General features: G+C 39.2%; 1 protein-coding gene across 1 annotated transcript in view; it reads left to right on the forward strand.

The window, feature by feature from the left end:
- The window catches only part of LOC111574000 (serine/threonine-protein kinase 32C), an 83,048-nt gene that overhangs the window by 28,997 nt on the left and 35,270 nt on the right, over positions 1 to 18,781 (forward strand). Inside the window, exon 2 of the mRNA XM_055018783.1 lies at positions 9,716 to 9,771. Within this exon, the coding sequence (XP_054874758.1) occupies positions 9,716 to 9,771 (56 nt within the window). The remainder of the gene's footprint in view (positions 1 to 9,715; positions 9,772 to 18,781) is intronic.

An 18,781-nucleotide genomic window follows, 5' to 3' on the forward strand; every position in this document is an offset into this window, starting at 1 on the left:
GCCATTTACTGATTTACTGCACGTCATTCCCCCACTCTTCTACCCACGTTTCCTGTCTCTCTCTCTTTCCACTGTCCTATACAATAACGGCAAAGAGGCCAAATATATATATATATATATATATATATTGAATTGTGGGAGTGTTTCCGAGTCCCATCAATTCCCGCCACCCACTACATATTTAGGTCATGCGATTCGGTATCTGTACATAACATACACATGCATAACGCACGCCTGTGCTCAGCGCAAGGTCATTTTGTTTGTGGGTACATCTATATTAAATTGCAACATTATATGATCATCAATAACTAATAAACAAATACTGCATTTATTTAAAAAAAATGCTGCATTTCAGTCAATGCCATATGGAGGAATGAAGAGCCTTGGTGGAGTACTGCGCTCTCTGAGTGCTTTTCTTGTTTTCCCTGGATTTACGGTCATATCTGAGCGAACAGATTGTTAGCGAATAATTTTCATTAGAGGTCCAGGTCAGGGTTACCCTAGAAAAGAATTAGTTTGTAAAACAGCCATGTGGAAGGTCAATAGACAACAATCTGCACTCTTTCACTCCTAGAGGGTATTCACTGTGTTGCCCTTGGGTTAGCACGAGAACGCATAGAAATACTTGTGTAAAGAGTGAAAGAAGAGAGTCTGAGAGAGATATTCAGGCAAGACTTACTTTGTTTCCTATGTACTCCTGGCTCATCACTCTGTAAAGGGGTTGTGAATGTTGGACTGCCAGTCTGGTAAAGTTGCAAAAATTTATGAAGCACTTCCCTCCTGATTTCTGATATCAGAAACCTTCCTGAGGGGGGTTTCAACCATCTATCCAGCGCTTCTCTTGGTTTGTTTGGTAAGGGACCCAGAAAAAAATGCTTTATCATTCTCAACTGCTGAATCTACACCATGTTGCATTTACATTTATTCACATTTTGCTTTATCCTTCTTAGTACCACATGGAGAGCTATGTTCATAGTACAGTGTCTTAGTGTGCAGCGCCAGGGTGCAGTCAAAGCCACACCATATGAGATGATCAGTCATGTACAGAAGACTGAGAGACTGAGAATCCACACTGGATTAGTCTATCTTCCAGACCAAACACGTTAACCACACCTTTGTCTTTTGTTTGGGAGCGGCCAGCATTGTGGGGTTTACCTCTTCACCCTGCATTGGGCTGCATAGGTCAGCCAGCTATGGGTTCGCCTGGAAGCGCCCAGCAGGTGCTTTTTTCTCTCATGATTACTCCTTGTCTACACGAACAGGGGGCTGAACACATCAGGATGTGAGCTTCAGAAGCTGGCTGACTTTTAAGGAGGAGCTGCATGAGTTAGCATCATGCCTGCTGTGGCCACATCTGCCTGGGGCACTGCTACACACACCCTGACACAGACACATACACACACACACACACACAAACTCACACAGTGTGTCTCAATCAGTAATACAAATGACCAGGAGGAGGTCAGCCAGTGGCAGCCTTCATCAGCCCACATTCCCACATTATAGTACATGCAGTACATAGTAACTGTGTGACTGATTTCTCTGGCTTAAATCAATACCAGTGCATTTTCAAAAAATCCTTGGGTAATGCAAGTCCAAACCTTTCACATCCATCCATCCATTATCTATACACCGCTTAATCCTCATTAGGGTCGTGGGGGGTTGGAGTCTATCCCAGCTGACTTAGGGCAGTGGTTCTCAAATTTTTTCTGTCGGGCCTCCCTTCGGAGGACAAAAAACTTCCACGCCCCCTCAATAACTTTGTGTGTGTGTGTGTAGAGATATATATATATATATATATATATATATATATATATATATATAAATATAAAAACTGTTAAAACATGAATATGCATGGCTGTGCTGTGTTATTGTATCTTATTCCATTTTGTTGTTTTTCACAGTAAAGCTCAGGGGTTTCAAACTCATTTTAGTCCAGGGGCCACATAAAGCCCAATCTGATCTCCAGTGGGCCCCACCAGTTAAATCACAGCATAATAACCTATAAATAACCACAGCTCCAACTTTCCCCTTTGTTTTAGTTCAAAAAAAGTACATTCTGAAAATGTTCACATTTAATGAACTATCTTTTTATAAAACATCATGAACCTAAAATTTCTTAAGGAAAACAAGTTCAATTTCAACAGTAGCCTATTATGCCTCACTTTATCATTTACACATGCATTGTAACTGCCAGATAACAGTTTATCTACAAAAACACAAAACATTCAGTCACGGGTATCTGGAACTGAACAATCTAGTATTTTACTTTATGATCAAAACAACTTGTCAAGGTGTAGAAATTATTTTAAATTTACAGTTTTACAAATTTACAATTTACAGTTAGTGTCGTTGTAATTTTTATCCTTTGTAAAGTCGTCCCGCGGGCCAAAATGGACCGTCTGGCGGGCCGGTTTTGGCCCATGGGCCGTATATTTGACATCGCTGGTAAAATTATTGGGAGTAGATGCGCCGAGCATGTGACGTGATCAAGTGCGGTGGTGTTCCGACTGCTCATTAATGATGCGTTTTCCCGTTCTCGGGAGTCTGTACTTCCGAGTCTGAACGGCCAGTGCATATACCGTCTATGGGCCAGTGCAACTCCAGCATTGTTGTACGCCGCGAAACACAGGCTGACGTTAAAACAATAGTTCAGATCATTTGTTCCGTGTAGACGGACCTTTTCCTCCCAGTCGCTCGCGCCCCCCTTGACATGCCTCTGTACCCCCCCAGGGGGGCGCGCCCCACTAGTTGAGAAACACTGACTTAGGGTGAAGGCAGGGGACACCCTGGACAGGTCACCGGTCTATCACAGGGCTACACATTGAGATAAACAATCACACTCACAATCACAGCTAAGGAACAATTTAGAGTTACCAATTAACCTCAGCATGTTTTTGGACTGTGGGAGGAAGATGGAGTACCTGGAGAAAACCCACACATGCATGAACTTCATGCAGAAAGATCCCAGGAAGGCCGGTACGCAAACCGGTGATCATCTAGCTGCAAGGCGGAAGTGCAAACCACTAAGCCGCTGTGCAGCCTTTTTACATAAGTTCATAAAGAAAATATTAGAAACGCCTAACAAGTTTATCCAGATCTTAATTAAGAAGGGCTTAATCTGCGGTAAGTGAAAGTTACTAACAGTTGATTTCACTAATGAGAATGCTACTCAGCTGTGGCTAATTTGAGTCAATTCTGTGAGTTGAGGAAAGAACAAAAACATCAAAATCATGGCTGTTGACTGGTTATGTGGTCTCTGAATGTGTCTTATCTGTTTACACTGGAGCTGCCTTGAACAACCATTTTTTGTTGATTAATCTATCAAGCATTTTATAGATTATTGACAACAAAATTTTTCCTGTTAACATTTTTATTTTGATGCATTTTATTTTGGCAAACTATATGTCATTCCACAAAACATATAATCAAATGTGCCCAAAATCATGGCAGAAAAAATATTTTAGGATAACAATCAGTGCATCTCACAACAAGCCCAATGCACATGAACACACACACAAGCCCTGTCAATCAAGGAGAAACAGCCCAGATTGTAGCGTAAACACTAATTTAATGGAAATTTTAAGGTAGCATGCAGGCGATTTAGGGCTTTATGAGTGCATTTAGCAGCTGAAAGTACAAAAGATATTAAAATGCTCCTACACCTACTAATGAACAAACAGCATGTTTCTGCTTTTCCTTGCGGTGCATCTTCCAGAAGAGTGCCTGTGTGTTTTCTCTTCATGTGGTCATTTGTTACGCTGCTGTAGTCTCTCAGCGACACTTTGCACAATCTACACACCACCTCTTTTTTTGTGATATTTCAAAGCAAACCCATAATGGTGAGGCTTTGTGTCTTTGGAAACTTTTACCCTTAATGGAGTTGGACTCTGTTGCTGCCACTATTTTTACTCCGCGGTGGAGTTATGTGATGATCGGCATACGTTTGTCTATTCATTTGGAAATCTGTCTGTCTGTGTGCACCATTACACAACATTAATGTTAGCAACATTGCTAAAAAATGGACGGATTTGATGAAATTTTCAGGGAAGGTCAGAAATGACACAAGGACCACCTCATTAGATTTTGGCAGTGATGTGGCTTAATGTCTGGATCCACGGATTTGTTAAAAATTTCTGTATCATTGCAAGATAGTGGCATGGTGTCACTGTAACTATGACGACAAGTGAACACTACGTCAGCTGCCTGCTGACGATCACATGATTGCGATCCTACTACAAATCGATCATTGCGGACTTATATCGGAAATGATACGACTGAGTCGCCTTGGCAGAGTACTGCGCTCTCTGAGTGCTTGTCTGTAAAAAACTGTAGCTCTGAATGCACCTGATCAGTGATTGACCAAAAGGGACTGATGCCATGATGCAACGATGACTTCACAATACAGAAGAAAAACATTTATATGAATGAACTGAAGCATTTAGAAATTTTCAGTCACAGATGTTCTTTTGAAGAAACACTATTCTGTATTGTAATTTTGTGTTTGAAAAAATAAGGAATTAGCTCTATAGGTTTCTGTCTGTAATGGGACCACCGGAGTTGCAAGTAGAGAATATATAATAATAATAATAATAATAATAATAATAATAATAATAATAATAATAATAATAATAATAATAAATTTTATTTATAAAGCGCTTTTCCAAAAACTCAAAGACGCTGTACATAAAATACAATAAGATAAAACAAAACAGTTAATTAAAATCAGTAGATAGTAAAACAAGTTCAAGATAAAATATCAGTATTTATAATTGGCAGCAAAATGTATTTGCGTCATTCCAGAATCGGAGGACATTTGGGCTTCCAAATTTTTGAAAAATTCAAAATTTTCTGCTCCATATTCATCAAAAATAGGTAATAAACTATCAAAGGCTTGATTGGCTCAGCTTACACATCAATGGTACCGTTTTTATTCCATGTTTTATTTGTTGTCTGCTAACCCTACTCTAATCACAGTAACAGGGTTGTTAATCCATCCTACTGTTAGCTTTTTCTCAGGAGTAGAAACTAGATATTTAGCTAGTTGTTACTGCTGACCAAGAGGACAAACTTACTGATGGAAAACAGTAAAGAAAAAAGTAAAAAGAATTGGTCTTATCCTAATAATATGCATAACAGGGTTGCATGAGGTAGAGTGAGACATTCAATCAAGGCTGACAATGTTATGAGAAATAGAAGAGAGGACATAGCTTTGCTCTACCCATTCTTTTGGAAAACTGTTTGATGATGTTAATTCCAGCTTGTCACGCGTTTCACTGTTTTCTTCTTCTGCCAGCTAAAAAGGTTATTCTAACATGTGGAACACACTCCATGCATAATAATTATTTAAAATATAACGTTGATTAACATTTTTTTTCCCACAATTACAGGAAATAATAATACTAAAAAAGGATGTTTAGGTTTTATTTTAACAGTTTTATCTGAGGTTCAATTTGGTCATCAGGATGGTGGAACAAGAGAAAAATTGCATTTTAGAGGGAACTCCAGACTTATTTTGGTATTTTAAAAAATATTTTAAAAAATTCTTTTCTCTTAATTTTTTTAGACTTGGTCTCAGGAGAAGTATATTTACAAAACAACTGCATGTTTTAGTATTTTGTACATGGGTTATTTGAAATTTGATAGGTGGGACGTAAAATGTCCTCAAATTCTGGAATGACCCTTTAGATACAAAGTTTTACAAAAAAATAAATAAATAAATAACAAAACGCAATATTCACCTGTCTTTGTAATTGTTAAAAAAATAAAGAATACACACACACTAAGGAACATTTAATGTCATGACTGCACTGACGTTGTTGTCTGTTGAAGATTAAGGTCCCAAATCCGAAGTCCTGACTTTGCAGCTTTATAGCACAACACAATCTGCCAATACCACCTGACTGAACTTTTAATCACTGTTTTATCATCTCTGTTCATTTTTGTTCATAATGTGTAAGCGATTTAAATTGGTGAAACACCGAATAAATAATCAACACTCCCTCAACAGATTGTTGGCTCCAAAATTTGTAGTCAACTATAAAAAACAGCAGATGAGTGAAGCTCTTTGAATCCCCCAGTTTCACAATTACAGATCATAATTCCAACCTTATTACTCAAAATCATTGAAAACCCTCTGAAGAGCTGTTGAGCATTTTTTATTTTTTGCTTTACCTGTCTCTCTTTCGCTCTCCTCGTGTCTTTTCCTTTCTGTCTGGGTCTGTTTCCTTGGTCCACTGGATTGGAACAGACCAATGTGTGGAAACAGACTCACAGCAGAGTAAAAGAGGAACAGAGAAGAGTTTAGAAACAGCAGTAGAGACTCTCTCTGAGCTCAACTGCACATTAACTAGGTAAACAATATGCATTTGATTTTCAATTCTTTTGGTTTTTGGGCAACACATGAACACTGGACTGCATACTTGCTTTTTTAGTGCAGTGTGAACGGTCACTCTTAGTCTCAGTCATAACTCCAGTATGTCTTTACATGGCAGAGTTGGTTTTTGCTATATTAATACTATATTTATGTTAAAAATGTTGCATATTGCACATTTAAATATGCACGTCATATCTTAAAATGCATGGAAACAGCATTCATATACACTACCATTCAAAAGTTTGGGGTCACCCAGGCAATTTCATGTTTTCCATGAAAACTTTTATTCATGTGCTAACATAATTGCAGAAGGGTTTTCTAATCATCAGTTAGCCTTTCAACATGATGAGCTAAGACAATGTAGCATTAGAACACAGGAGTGATGGTTACTGGAAATGTTCCTCTGTACCTCTATGGAGATATTCCATTAAAAATCAGCTGTTTCCAGCTAGAATAGTCATTTACCACATTAACAATGTCTAGACTGTATTTAAGATTCATTTAATGTTGTCTTCATTGAAAAAAAATGCCTTTCTTTCAAAAAATAAGGACATTTCTAAGTGACCCCAAACTTTTGAACAGTAGTGTATCCTTACATGGCAGACAGTTGTTTTCTGCTATATTAATACTATATTTATGGTAAAAATGTTGCCTATTGCACATTTAAATATGCAAGTCAAATCTTAAAATGCATTAAAACAGCATTAATTTTAGTGATTCCACCAGTACTAAGATATAATAAGTGTGTTATGCTTGCTGTTATATTTTAGTTTGTATTATAAAGCAAAGATTCAGGTTTGTAGTTGAAATTAATAAAATAATTTCAGTCCGAATTAGAATTGCAGTATTGATCAGTAAAATGCTATATATATATATATATTTTCCTTAGGTTGTTCAGTCCTACTACAGAGTAGAAAAGGTGGACATAATACCTAAATAATAAATAGTGTTACTATTTATTATTTAGTATTTATTTCCAGAGCCTTGGATTGCTCTACATTATACAGAGGTTTTTATTTTTCCCTTTCATTCAGAAGAATACGTCATTAACTCTTCCTTACCACTCCCATCCACCCACCTCCCACTCAGGGTTTATTTTACACAGGAAGACCCTATCAGTCTGCAGAATGCACATCTACTGAAGACGGCAATGGGCCAAAACATCTGACTTTGCTATTATACATATTGAATTAAAAGCACACAAGGAATGATTGCAGTGCAGTGGGCTGGATGTTGTTCTGAAATAAGACTCCTCTGCCTTCACCTCTGCTTTGATGTTCCACTCAGATAAGCTCATTTAGAGATCATGGGTCTTTCTTATTTATCTTTTTATTTCTTCATTTACTCAAATTTAACCATGCAGTGGTTGATCTTGATAATAATTGTTGTGGCTTTGTTAAAATTGTTCAATTTTCTGTGACACAGACTCATTTCAGTCAGTTTCCATGCGCTGAATGCTTTTTTATGAAGTTCTGATGTGCTGCTCAGATAGAGAGTAGAACATTTAAGAGGTTGACTTCATAAATGTAATTAGTTGCACAGAGCCTCAGTAAAGCTGTGAAAATACAGAACTGTGCAACTGATTGACATTATCAGAAAAAAAAATTGTTGACTGTATTTCTTTTTTGTCTGCCAAATATCCATTCCTTATTTCTCTCTCACAAACTGTAGAAATGACCTGGTTTTCATTCTAGCAAAAATGTTCTTTATGTTGTTTGCTAGAGTTTGATTGTAAGTCAATGTCAATTCATTCATTGTTGTGTTTCTGTGGTCCTGCGCTTTGGTTGAAATTGTTATTCTAAGTTTTTTTGCAGTTCACATTTGGGCTGGTTGATCACTGTAAGGCTTGCAGCACATTTTAGCTGCCTTAGCCTTGACTCAAAATAACAATATCAATGAGTTGGTCCACCTCTCTGGTCCTGAATGAAGTACTTAGCTACAATTGGATGGTTCACTATGAAATTTGTTAAATATGTTATTATTTTTTTGATAACACAAAGTGTAATGGATTACCTTTTCATCTAGCACCATCGTTTATCCATTTTTTTGTATGACCAAAAACTACAAAACTAATGACAAACAATTCCCATCAGCCTCAGCTGTACTTTTGTTTTAGTGGTTAATTAGCAACACAAAGATGCTACCTAAAGTGTGAGAAATATTAAATTTCATCAAACAGGGCATCCACTCCGTCGACATAGTGGTTGCTTAGTAACTTTATCCCTCACTGAGTCTACTGTAGTTTGTGGATGTCAGCTATCCCATATTACACAAACGTGAAAGAGTTGAAGTTGCAAAGTGTAGTGCTGGATCCAAAAATAGAAGAAGCAACAATCCCAAAGCAAAATCTCCCCTTCTTGCTTTGCCACAACTTGCTGCACATGTGCTGCAGTTGTAGCCAGTAATAAGATCAGATACATGTCTGCTTTGTAAGTGATCTGCTTTAATGTTACACATTAAATGTAGCCATAGTCTTAGGTTCAGTTTCCCTGACATGGCTTGTGCCTAATCTGAGGCTAAAAGCCTTTTAAACTTTTCTTTCAATCTATGACAAGACTTGATTCATGGCAGGGAAACTGCCTGTTCATCTCAATAATCAGGACTGTGCAGGAGGACAGTGAACCTGTAACTGCAGACAACAGGATGGTCTTAACTGTCAAAGACTGTCACCTAACCTCATTCAAATAGAGTATGTGTTGTTAAAGATCAGATGAAAAACCAAAATTGCTCAGAGCAAGCTAGAAGGGAAGTTGGGTGCAGTACAGGTCTGGCAGAGCATCAGCAGGGAAATGTGATGTGTGTGGGCTGCAGACTTCAGCCAGGTATTGATTGCAAAAGATTTGCAACTACCTAAAAAAAAAAAAAGAAATCCCATTACGTGTGCACTGCCTGTAGACACCACAGTCCAATTATCACACTCGAACCTGTTTTGTGGCACTTCATTAGGTTGTTTTCTCCTGACTAGATCCTTGCTTGTGTTGTATCTGCTATGAACGTCGCTTTGGATAAAAGTTTCAGCTAAATGAAATTGCAGAATTGCAACCATTATAGGTGATGGACAAAGGACTGCAGTACCTTCAGTGTTCATCTGATGTAGGTCATTGCACGGATGCTTCGAGTCAGCACTTGAAAAATCACAGTCATTGTTTCAGTTTTGAAACTGAACATGTTTTTGAACTGATTTTGATTTAATAATCAGAGGTACCGGAGTACAGAGCTGGAAACAACAACAAATTTGTCTCAAAGCTACTGTTCTATGATTGTACATATCGTGTTCCCTTTTTTTGTAGCTGAACTGCTGAATTCATACTCACTGTGTTCCTCTGTTTTTTTTCACAGTAAACTTTGACCACTTCCAGATATTGCGTGCCATTGGAAAGGGGAGCTTTGGGAAGGTAACATAACCTCCATTTTCCGTTCTCTCTCTGTGTGTGTGTGTGTGTGTGTGTGTGTGTGTGTGTGTGTGTGTGTGTGTGTGTGTGTGCGTGCGTGCGTGGGTGTTCTGTCCCCTCAATTACCCACCGCAGTCGTTATCTCTAAAGAATCAAGGAAGGCCAAGCTGAACGACTCTAGGAGAGATTACACTTTGGTTCCCATCATATTAGGATACTTAAAAGATAAGTAATTTTCGATCTGAATTATAGTTATAAATACAGCTTATGCAATTCTTTCTGTAAAGTCACTGAGAATGAGCCAATTTACTTTTCATCTCTTGCCAGCCAACCTGTTGGGAGTTTTGACCCCATATCTCCATTTAATTACAGAGCAGCACAATACTGTGGCTGCATTTGTCATCGTGCTCAGTGGTTGGGCTGAATACAGCAGGGAGGAAAACTTGGTGTGTGTGTGTGTGTGTGTGTGAGAAACCAAATTACTGCAGTTCTTTTCAACCTTGTCTCAGGTGCCAATATCATCACTGGTGGCCATTGTTGATAAAACATACATTTTGAATTAACTTGTTTACCATTTGTTTGTTGAAGAATTCCTTTGTGTTCACATTGAATGCCTGTTTGAGACTTCAATATTGAATTCAAAGTGTGTGTGTTGACACACAATTGGACCCCAGAGATTGGAATAGTTTATCTTCATTTTGAATCCCAAATATCACGCCTAATATTTGTTCATTATACTTGTGTCTGTGGACGCTTTTGCAAATTCTTTCTGCTTTGCTCTTCTCAAAACACAGTCTTTTTTCTAAAAACATGTCGCTCTGTTATATGGAAAGTCGTTGCCCGATGCTGAATACATTACCATGTGAATTTATGTTAATTTTTACTTATTGCTTTGTTTCCTCAAGCTGCTGTCACTTCCCTTATGATACTGAGGGGAATCTGCAGTAAGCCAGGAAGCAGCGCAACCCACATTTTGTGAATAATGATTTACACTCACTCCAGTTTTGGGGGAAAAATACCACATGTAAATAAAATAAAAGCCCATTCATACTTTTGGTTTTTAAATGCAAACATAGTCTTTTCCGGCTACAATATCTACTCTACAAAAAGCCATGAATGGTGTTTCTTCTTTTGACTAACGCATCTGACAGAACAAGCCTGCTGCTTCATTCAGGATGCTGGGAAGATAGGCACGGTCCTTGTCTGGCTTCCAGTTGTGCAATATGTTTGCACAGTCATGTTCACGCCCACTTCTATGGAGCCACGTGCCTGCTCACACAGGCTAACTACACTCAGCAGTCAGACAGATGCTCACAGAGACGTCCAGATGAAGTCTGTCCTTGTTGGAGGTCATCTTGTCTGTGTTTTTTATCCCACCGTGGCCTCGTTCCGTGTTCCTGCTGTTTCTGAACAGCACGAGTCTTTAACTTCCCATAAAATATAGTAAGGCGGGGGGAAATGTAGTTGAAAATAAATATGATGCCTGAACCATGACTTCAGTGTTCATTACAAGCCAAATTTGTAAAGTCATTATATTTTTTAGACTAGTGTCACGACCATTGGTTGCTACTTTCTGCACCATAAAGTTCATCTTCTGTATTATTATCCATCAAATGAAATATGGTTGTCACGATCTATAGTATTCTAAATGGTGTGTTAAGCATTTCAATATACAAAATGACAACATAGAAGTGTTGGTGTGTGTGTGCATGTGTGGTTGGAAGCCATGTAAAGTGAGGACTGAGTGAGGCGTAAACAGAGAGAGAGGTGTTTACTTCTCGCTGTAGCCATGTGAAACACGATCTGCATGTTGCAGCTTGAGTAGGTGCTCCGAGAAAATGGGTTCGTTGCCTTGCAGTACTGTAGATGTGTGTGTGTGTCTGTGCAAACTGAGAGAATGTATATTGTGAGGCTCCTTCGTGCACAGCGGGGAGTCGTGAGGAAGGTTGGAGCATAGAGAGAAAAGCTGCCAGAGGGGAAGCAGAGGAAACCTCCTCCTCCAAAATGCCATCTGCAAACGTGCGAACGTGCTTTCAGTCTGCTCTTCATCTCCACATTTTACATTCTTTTCTATAGACATACAGTATTGTGGTATACAACATCCTGCATCAGTCTTCTCAGTCTCTCGTTTTGATTACAAGAGTTTCTCTTTGTGTTTTCTGCTTGTCTTAACCCTCTGAACCCAGGCAGCTTCTGGGCATTATTTGCTCATATTTTGACTTTACTGTGGACTCATTTTTCACTACAGTATGAAGTCTGGCACCTCCGTGGAAACAGCACAACCATGGCTAGAAGTAGAGAGAGCTCAAAAATGTCTTCTGTGCAGTGTAACAAGGTTATAATTCTATAAATCAAAAAACTGAAAGGTTTAATGTCTTAAGTGAGCAGGGATAGGCTCCAGCCTCCTCATGACGCTCTACAGGATAAAACGATATAGAGAACATAGGTAGAAACCTGGATTTAACATATACAACTTTTTTCCTTACATTTCTACATCCTCTACAAATGAGACATTTTTCACAGTACTCTGCACTCGAGTAAGATATTTCATCATGCTGAATGTGTCCTCCAACAACTTGCTGATAACGATTTAGTGATTTTTTACAGTTTGTGGTTATGATAAATGATGTTATTTTCATGATACTTTTAAAAAGACATTTTGACTTTCAAACCAGCCACCAGGTTTTGCGGTTCACAACTTCATACAAGGCTGCACAGTGGCTTGGTTGTTAACACTTTCAGCTGACAGCTAGAAAGTCCCCGGTTCGCGTCTACACCTTCCTGTGATCTTTCTGCACGGAGTTTCCATGTTCTACCTGTGCATGCGTGTGTTTCTCCGGCTACTCCGGCTTCCTCCCACATTCCAAAAACATGCTGAGGTTAATTGGTAACTCTAAATTGTCCATAGGTGTGAATGTAAGTGTGATTGTTTGCCTCTATATGTACCCCTGTGATAGACTGGTGACCTGTCCAGAGTGTCTCCTGCCTTCACCCTAAGTCAGCTGGAATAGACTGCAGCCACCCGTGACTCTAATAAGGATTAAGCGGTGTTTAGATAATGGATGGATGGAACTTCATACAATTTCACAATTGCAGCACTGCTCAATGTAAAGAACATTTTCAGTCCCAGACTGTTATTATATTACAAGTTATGCAACACAAGACCTCTTATCACACTGTGTGACTAAAGGTACATGTCCACTGGATCCAGCAATTTCCGCATCCCGTTCATTGTCATGTGAAACGCCCCGTGTTGCATGCCGGTCCGGTTGTGGTGCATCTTGAGCTGCGATCCGGTGCGTCTCCCAGAGCGGACTGCAGCTCATTCGCATACAGTAGACTTGACTTCTACTTTATGGAAATTCGATGCGGCATGCAGAGGTCCGACACATTGCAAAACTTTCGTCAAACATCTAAACTAACCATTGGTGAACTACAACGAGGACAGATTCAGCTACTGCACAAGTCGTTTCTCGCCTCAAATGCTTTCAGAAATACTTTTCGCTGAACTGTTTTCGTAGCAAAAGAGAAAGTTTGCTACGGAACACACAGAACCCACACATAAGGCTCACGACTCAAGAGGCACCAGAGTGAACTGATCATGTTAAATCCCAGCTACCCTGACTTAGAATTTGGTTGCAGATTTATACACATGTGTGATGATGGCTGGAGTCGTGTGGGAGGAGGAGTTGTGGTGGTGGACCAATCCGATGGGCTGGGAGGCAGGGAGAACCAGGGCTCTACAAAGCTGATTGACAAGTGCAAAATTACATCTGAATGCCATCCGAGGAAGAATCTATTTTGATGCCCTTGACAGTGTTGCAGCATATTAGAAAGGTCCCAAGTTTTACACTCAACTAATTCTTTACAGTAAAAAGTAATTTTTTAGCTTTCAAGAAAAAAATAATACAGTGAAGCTCAAATCAAAAACCCAGCAGAACTAATAGGTTAGTGCTTTTAAAGACTTACCAGATTCCAAAACACTCCACAGATGCTGGAATACTCACACACAGAGTTTAGAACTCTGAAAAGTAATTTGTCCTTCATTGCAATGATCAACAAGTAGAGGTTGAAATTTGCTGTTCACATTACAAATTAATTATCTTCCAAATCAGTGTGGTTTGTGCCAACTGTAAGATCTCATCTGTGGCTTGTAAACTCTATGGGGAAGTTAATGATTCATTTCAGTTCAAGGGTTAATTTTACAGACAAATCATAATGAAATTTGTGTAACCTTGACTAAACTTGTGCTGCACCGTGGTGTGGTGGTTTGCACTTTCACCTTGCAGCTAGACGATCCCTGGTTCGCGTCCCGGCCTTCTGGGATCTTTCTGCATGGAGTTTGCATGTTCTCCCTGTGCATGCGTTTTCCTGGTTTTCTCCGGGTACTCCGGTTTCCTCCCACACTCCAAAAATATGCTGAGGTTAATTGATTATTCTAAAATGCCCGTAGGTGTGAATGTGAGAGTGATTGTCTGTATATGTAGCCCTGCGACAGACTAGTGACCTGTCCAGGGTGTCCCCTGCCTTCGCTCCAAGTCAGCAGGGATAGACTCCAGCTACACCAGCGACCCTAATGAGGATTAAGCGGTGTATAGATAATGGATGGACTAAGCTTTATTCATATCTCACTCTCTTCTGCCAAGAATCTCACCATTTTCCACTTATCTCAGAGCAAAACATTACCCATCTCCCTACTTTCAACGTATCGGCGCAGATCATTCCCTTCCCTCTCATTTTGAGATCTAAGATTGAGTTTTTCTCTCCATCCCCCTCTGCTCAGCTCACAATTCAATTCAAGTGTGTTTTAGGGGCATGCCATTAAAGAAAACTGTGTTGGCAAAGCAATATAGTACTATTAAAAATAAAATATGGCATTAATTTTTTTTGTATTCCCACTGTAAACTCGGTCCCTCTTTGCTTCTCCCTCTGACGTTTTGGAGCATCTGTCCTCCAGCAGATGGAGTGAAGAGTGATGGTATCGAGGTGTGATTATTTCCACAGCAGTGGAGGATATAGCTCATTTGTAACATGACTGCTACAGTGCTGGAAGGCCATATACAGCCCAAGAGTGAGGATAATTGCCTGCTCCCCTGTTGCTCTCTCTCTCCTCCTCTAGCTTTTCCCCATGAGCATCACACTTTTGCCCCCCTTTGTCATTCTACCTTCCCCGCTCAGGCTGTAGAGGAGGCTGGCGTTTTTCACCGCAGGGCTCATTAAGGTCTGTTCTTTGAGAGGTTGAGTGGGGTGCCTGCTCTCGAGGGGGACATGACAGTCATTGGCACTGATGGCAGTTTAGTGACAGCTCCCTAATGCCAACTGTCACAGGAAGAGGTAAACATCAAAACACAGAGTGGGGAGGCGGATGGAGAGAGACAAGGAAGGTCAGAGGTGAAGGAGGATCTCAGCTGGTGTTTTCTACATCTTCATTCCCTGTACCACGTACACACTTAGCTAGAAATAAACCCTCATTAGGACCCCGGTGATGGAATCAGAAAGACAGACAGGCACTGGAAATAAGTTGGAGTGGAAGGGAGATGAGAAGAAAGGGACAGCAGTAGAGACTGTGGCATGTTCATCATATCAGGGATGATACCAGCGTCTGTGAAAAGGTCAGAAGATGATGAAGCCTTTGTTAGCGTTTTTATTCTATGTTAGCCCTGCAGGCCTTCCAGAGTTCCCCTGCCTCTAAAGATGTGATAGTGAAGTCTGATGGTGCTTATAAGGACTTCTCCCTCCTCTTCACCTTCTAGCTGCAGGTGTGAAGATGAGAGTTGGTTTTGCAGAGTGCAGCTTTACAGCCCAGCTGCAATGTAGCCCTTGGCAACCTATTAGCCCAGAAATGTATGCTCTTCCATTACATTACACCTCTATAAGTCTCACAGTACAAAGCTGCACTGCAAAACCACTAAAAGAAGCAGAAGCCTTATGGATATAATAGCCTCAGGACTCAAGAATCTGCTTGAACGCATCATCCAAAGAGCTTTTTTGTTTGTGTTCATTTGTTTATTTTAAACTGTATGATTTCAGCCACATTTTGTTGAGGCCCTGACCCATTCTGGCCAACTAAATATAACATACATAGTTAAAAAAAAGAATGGAAGCAATGCTGTGAGCCAGAAAGCTGCTAAATGTTCTACTGCAGTCTGTATCTTATTTTATCATCGTCCGAGTTTGCCAAAGTGTGCCTTTGTACATACACATGAACATTAATGAGCTCTGTATCCTTCTGTATTCTTCCACTAATAATGGACTTCAGTTCTTACTTGTATTCATCACCGTTCCAACTATTCATCCCCAGAGAATCCATGTTCACTAGTATAGCATCATTATTTAATTTTGCTGCCTGTGTTAGCCAGAAACAGGACAGTTTTGTCCCACCTCCTCGTCTTGGATATCTGTGTGGCTCTATGGAGAATGAATTGCAAAACTGTGACAGTGGGAAGCATATTTCTATGGATAAAGTTACATTTTTGATTAAAATCTGATACGGATCTTTGATAAAGTGGCTCTCATTTGGCTTTAAAAGTTCAGATAAGAATTCCATCAACCCACAAACTCAGTGTCCTTTCATCATATTGCTGCACTAGGCTGAACCTCAGGACAGATAAGGGGCTTTAAGATATTTCTATCTTTATAACCTCTGAAAGTACAAAACATCGACATTTTGAAAGTATGAGTGCCTGGATTTTTCCAGCATTAAATATCAAAACAATGATCCAACAGAATTGAGTGCAAGAGCTTTAAGAACAACCATCCAGCTGTAGCTATAACTAACCCAAAGTATTGTGCACAGGCTTGTTGTCTGAAAAAACTCTGCATTTAAAGAGTTCAAGGACTGGTGTGTTTTCTTGTAGTCTTTTCATATCACATTAAGCTATTTCATGTCCAGCTAGCAAGCTATCTCGCAATGATACAGAAATCTTTAACAAATCCGTGGATCCAGACTATAACTACTGTCACTGCCAAAATCTAATCACTTGGTCCTTGTGTCATTTCTGACCTTCCCAGAATATTTATTCCAAGACCGTTAGTCCGTTTTTGAATAATGTTGCTCACAGACAGACAAACACCGATCGTCGCATAACTTTATTACTCCGCTGCATTCCTTGACGGAGTAATAAAGGCCTTAAGGAATCTGAAAACATTCTTGTTGAAATAAGAAAGAAGTAACAATCGTTGATTTTTTTTGTTATGTCCCTTGAGCTAACTGGCATTAGCTCTATACTGCCATACAATACCAGTGTATTTTTCTTTATTTTCATATCATGTAGGCTACTGTACATGATACATCAGCCTGTCAGGATGCAGACTGTTTGCATGAAGCTTTCATCTGTTTTTTTTTTTTTTTTTTTTAAGCTGTAAAGCATATGCTTAGTTTTACAAACTTTATAATGGGTTCACTGTAACATTAAAAGGCCTAAAGGAGATTAATAGTTCGTTAGCTAGCTACAGCTGATTAAATCTGGTAACTAAAGTTGTCATATCAGAGCCTAAAATCAATGATTACCCTTTAACAGTTAAAACCCTTGCTTTGTCTGTGCCTGTTTGAAATCAAGGACCTCTAATAACCCTTTATCCATAATATATTTTGATGCAGATTTAGAAATTTTGCATGAGAAAAGGTTAGTGTTTCCTTGAGGTGGTTTTTGACTTTTTTAAAAAAAAAAGACTCCATGTATATAATCAAAGATGGAACACCTTCTCCTAAGAAATTCTTACGTCAAACATTTAACTCATTTGAATTATCTATCTACTGTTTCTGTTTCTTTTTGTTGTCTTTGTCTCCAAACTGCATGAAACATGTCCAATACCAACTGGCATGAATGAATAGTCACACATTTCCCGACGAATATAGTAATTCCTGAAGACCTCTTTACATTTTTCTCTTGTAAATGGTGAAAGTTTTGTTTGATTCTTTTTTGCCTTTAAGGATTTTTTATCGGTTGGTCGACCAACTGTTTTCTTCTTTTACTCTCTTTAATACAGCCATGTGTAACATAGCCCTCTGATGACATCACAAAGCCTAGTTGATTCACTCAAAAGCAGGTACTTGACACAAGCCTAATTTGAGTATTGTTTTTTAAATTTCTTGTGACACTTGAAATCTACTCAACAGTGTCATGTATACCCGAATAATGTAACCGCATACATGCTGTGCAAGAACAAAAAGCTTGACAGCAAGAGGGGGCAGGGCTTAGCGAAACAAATCAATCATTTTGTGACAGCTAAAGTGTACGGTGTTGTTGTGCTTGGTCCCACGAGGATATGAACGGGGAAGTGAGTGCTGTTTCCTTTAACAGAGAGCTCAAGCAAGGAAACCTCCAAAGCAGAGAGAAGACTAGAGCAGCAAGCTGTCCGACACATGAATTAAAACATCATGTTAAATCTTTGAACTTAACAAGACGGGGATCAAGGTACCAGAATGAGTGTCAGTCAACCGACGGTCAGTTTTGCTGCTCTCTGATTAATATTACACTGCCGTTCAAAAGTTTGGGGTCATTAGAAATGTCCTTATTTTTGAAAGAAAAGCAACAGTTATCTTCATTTTTTCAACGAAGATAACATTAAATTAATCAGAAATACAGTCTAGACATTATTAACCTGGTAAATGACTATTCTAGCTGTAAATGGCTTGTTTTTAATGGAATATCTACATAGGGGTACAGAAGAACATTTCCAGCAACCATCACTCCTGTGTTCTAATGGTATATTGGGTTAGCTAATGGTGTTGAAAAGCTAATTGATGATTATAAAACTCTTGTGCAGTTATGTTAACACATGAATTAAAGTGTGAGTTTTCATGGAGAACGTGAAATTGTCTGGGTGACCCCAAACTTTTGAACGGTACTGTATATATCAGTTTTAATAGAAGGCATGCTATATTAATCTGTTAGGTCATAGCACCTTTGAATTATCAAACAGCATCTATTTCCATCATGATGAGATAGAAGAAGCTATCAGATAACAGCTTGCAAATTCTAGCATGTTAATGAATGTGAATGAGACATTC

Source organism: Amphiprion ocellaris, chromosome 16 (genome assembly GCF_022539595.1).
Source record: "Amphiprion ocellaris isolate individual 3 ecotype Okinawa chromosome 16, ASM2253959v1, whole genome shotgun sequence".
Taxonomy (NCBI): domain Eukaryota; kingdom Metazoa; phylum Chordata; class Actinopteri; family Pomacentridae; genus Amphiprion; species Amphiprion ocellaris.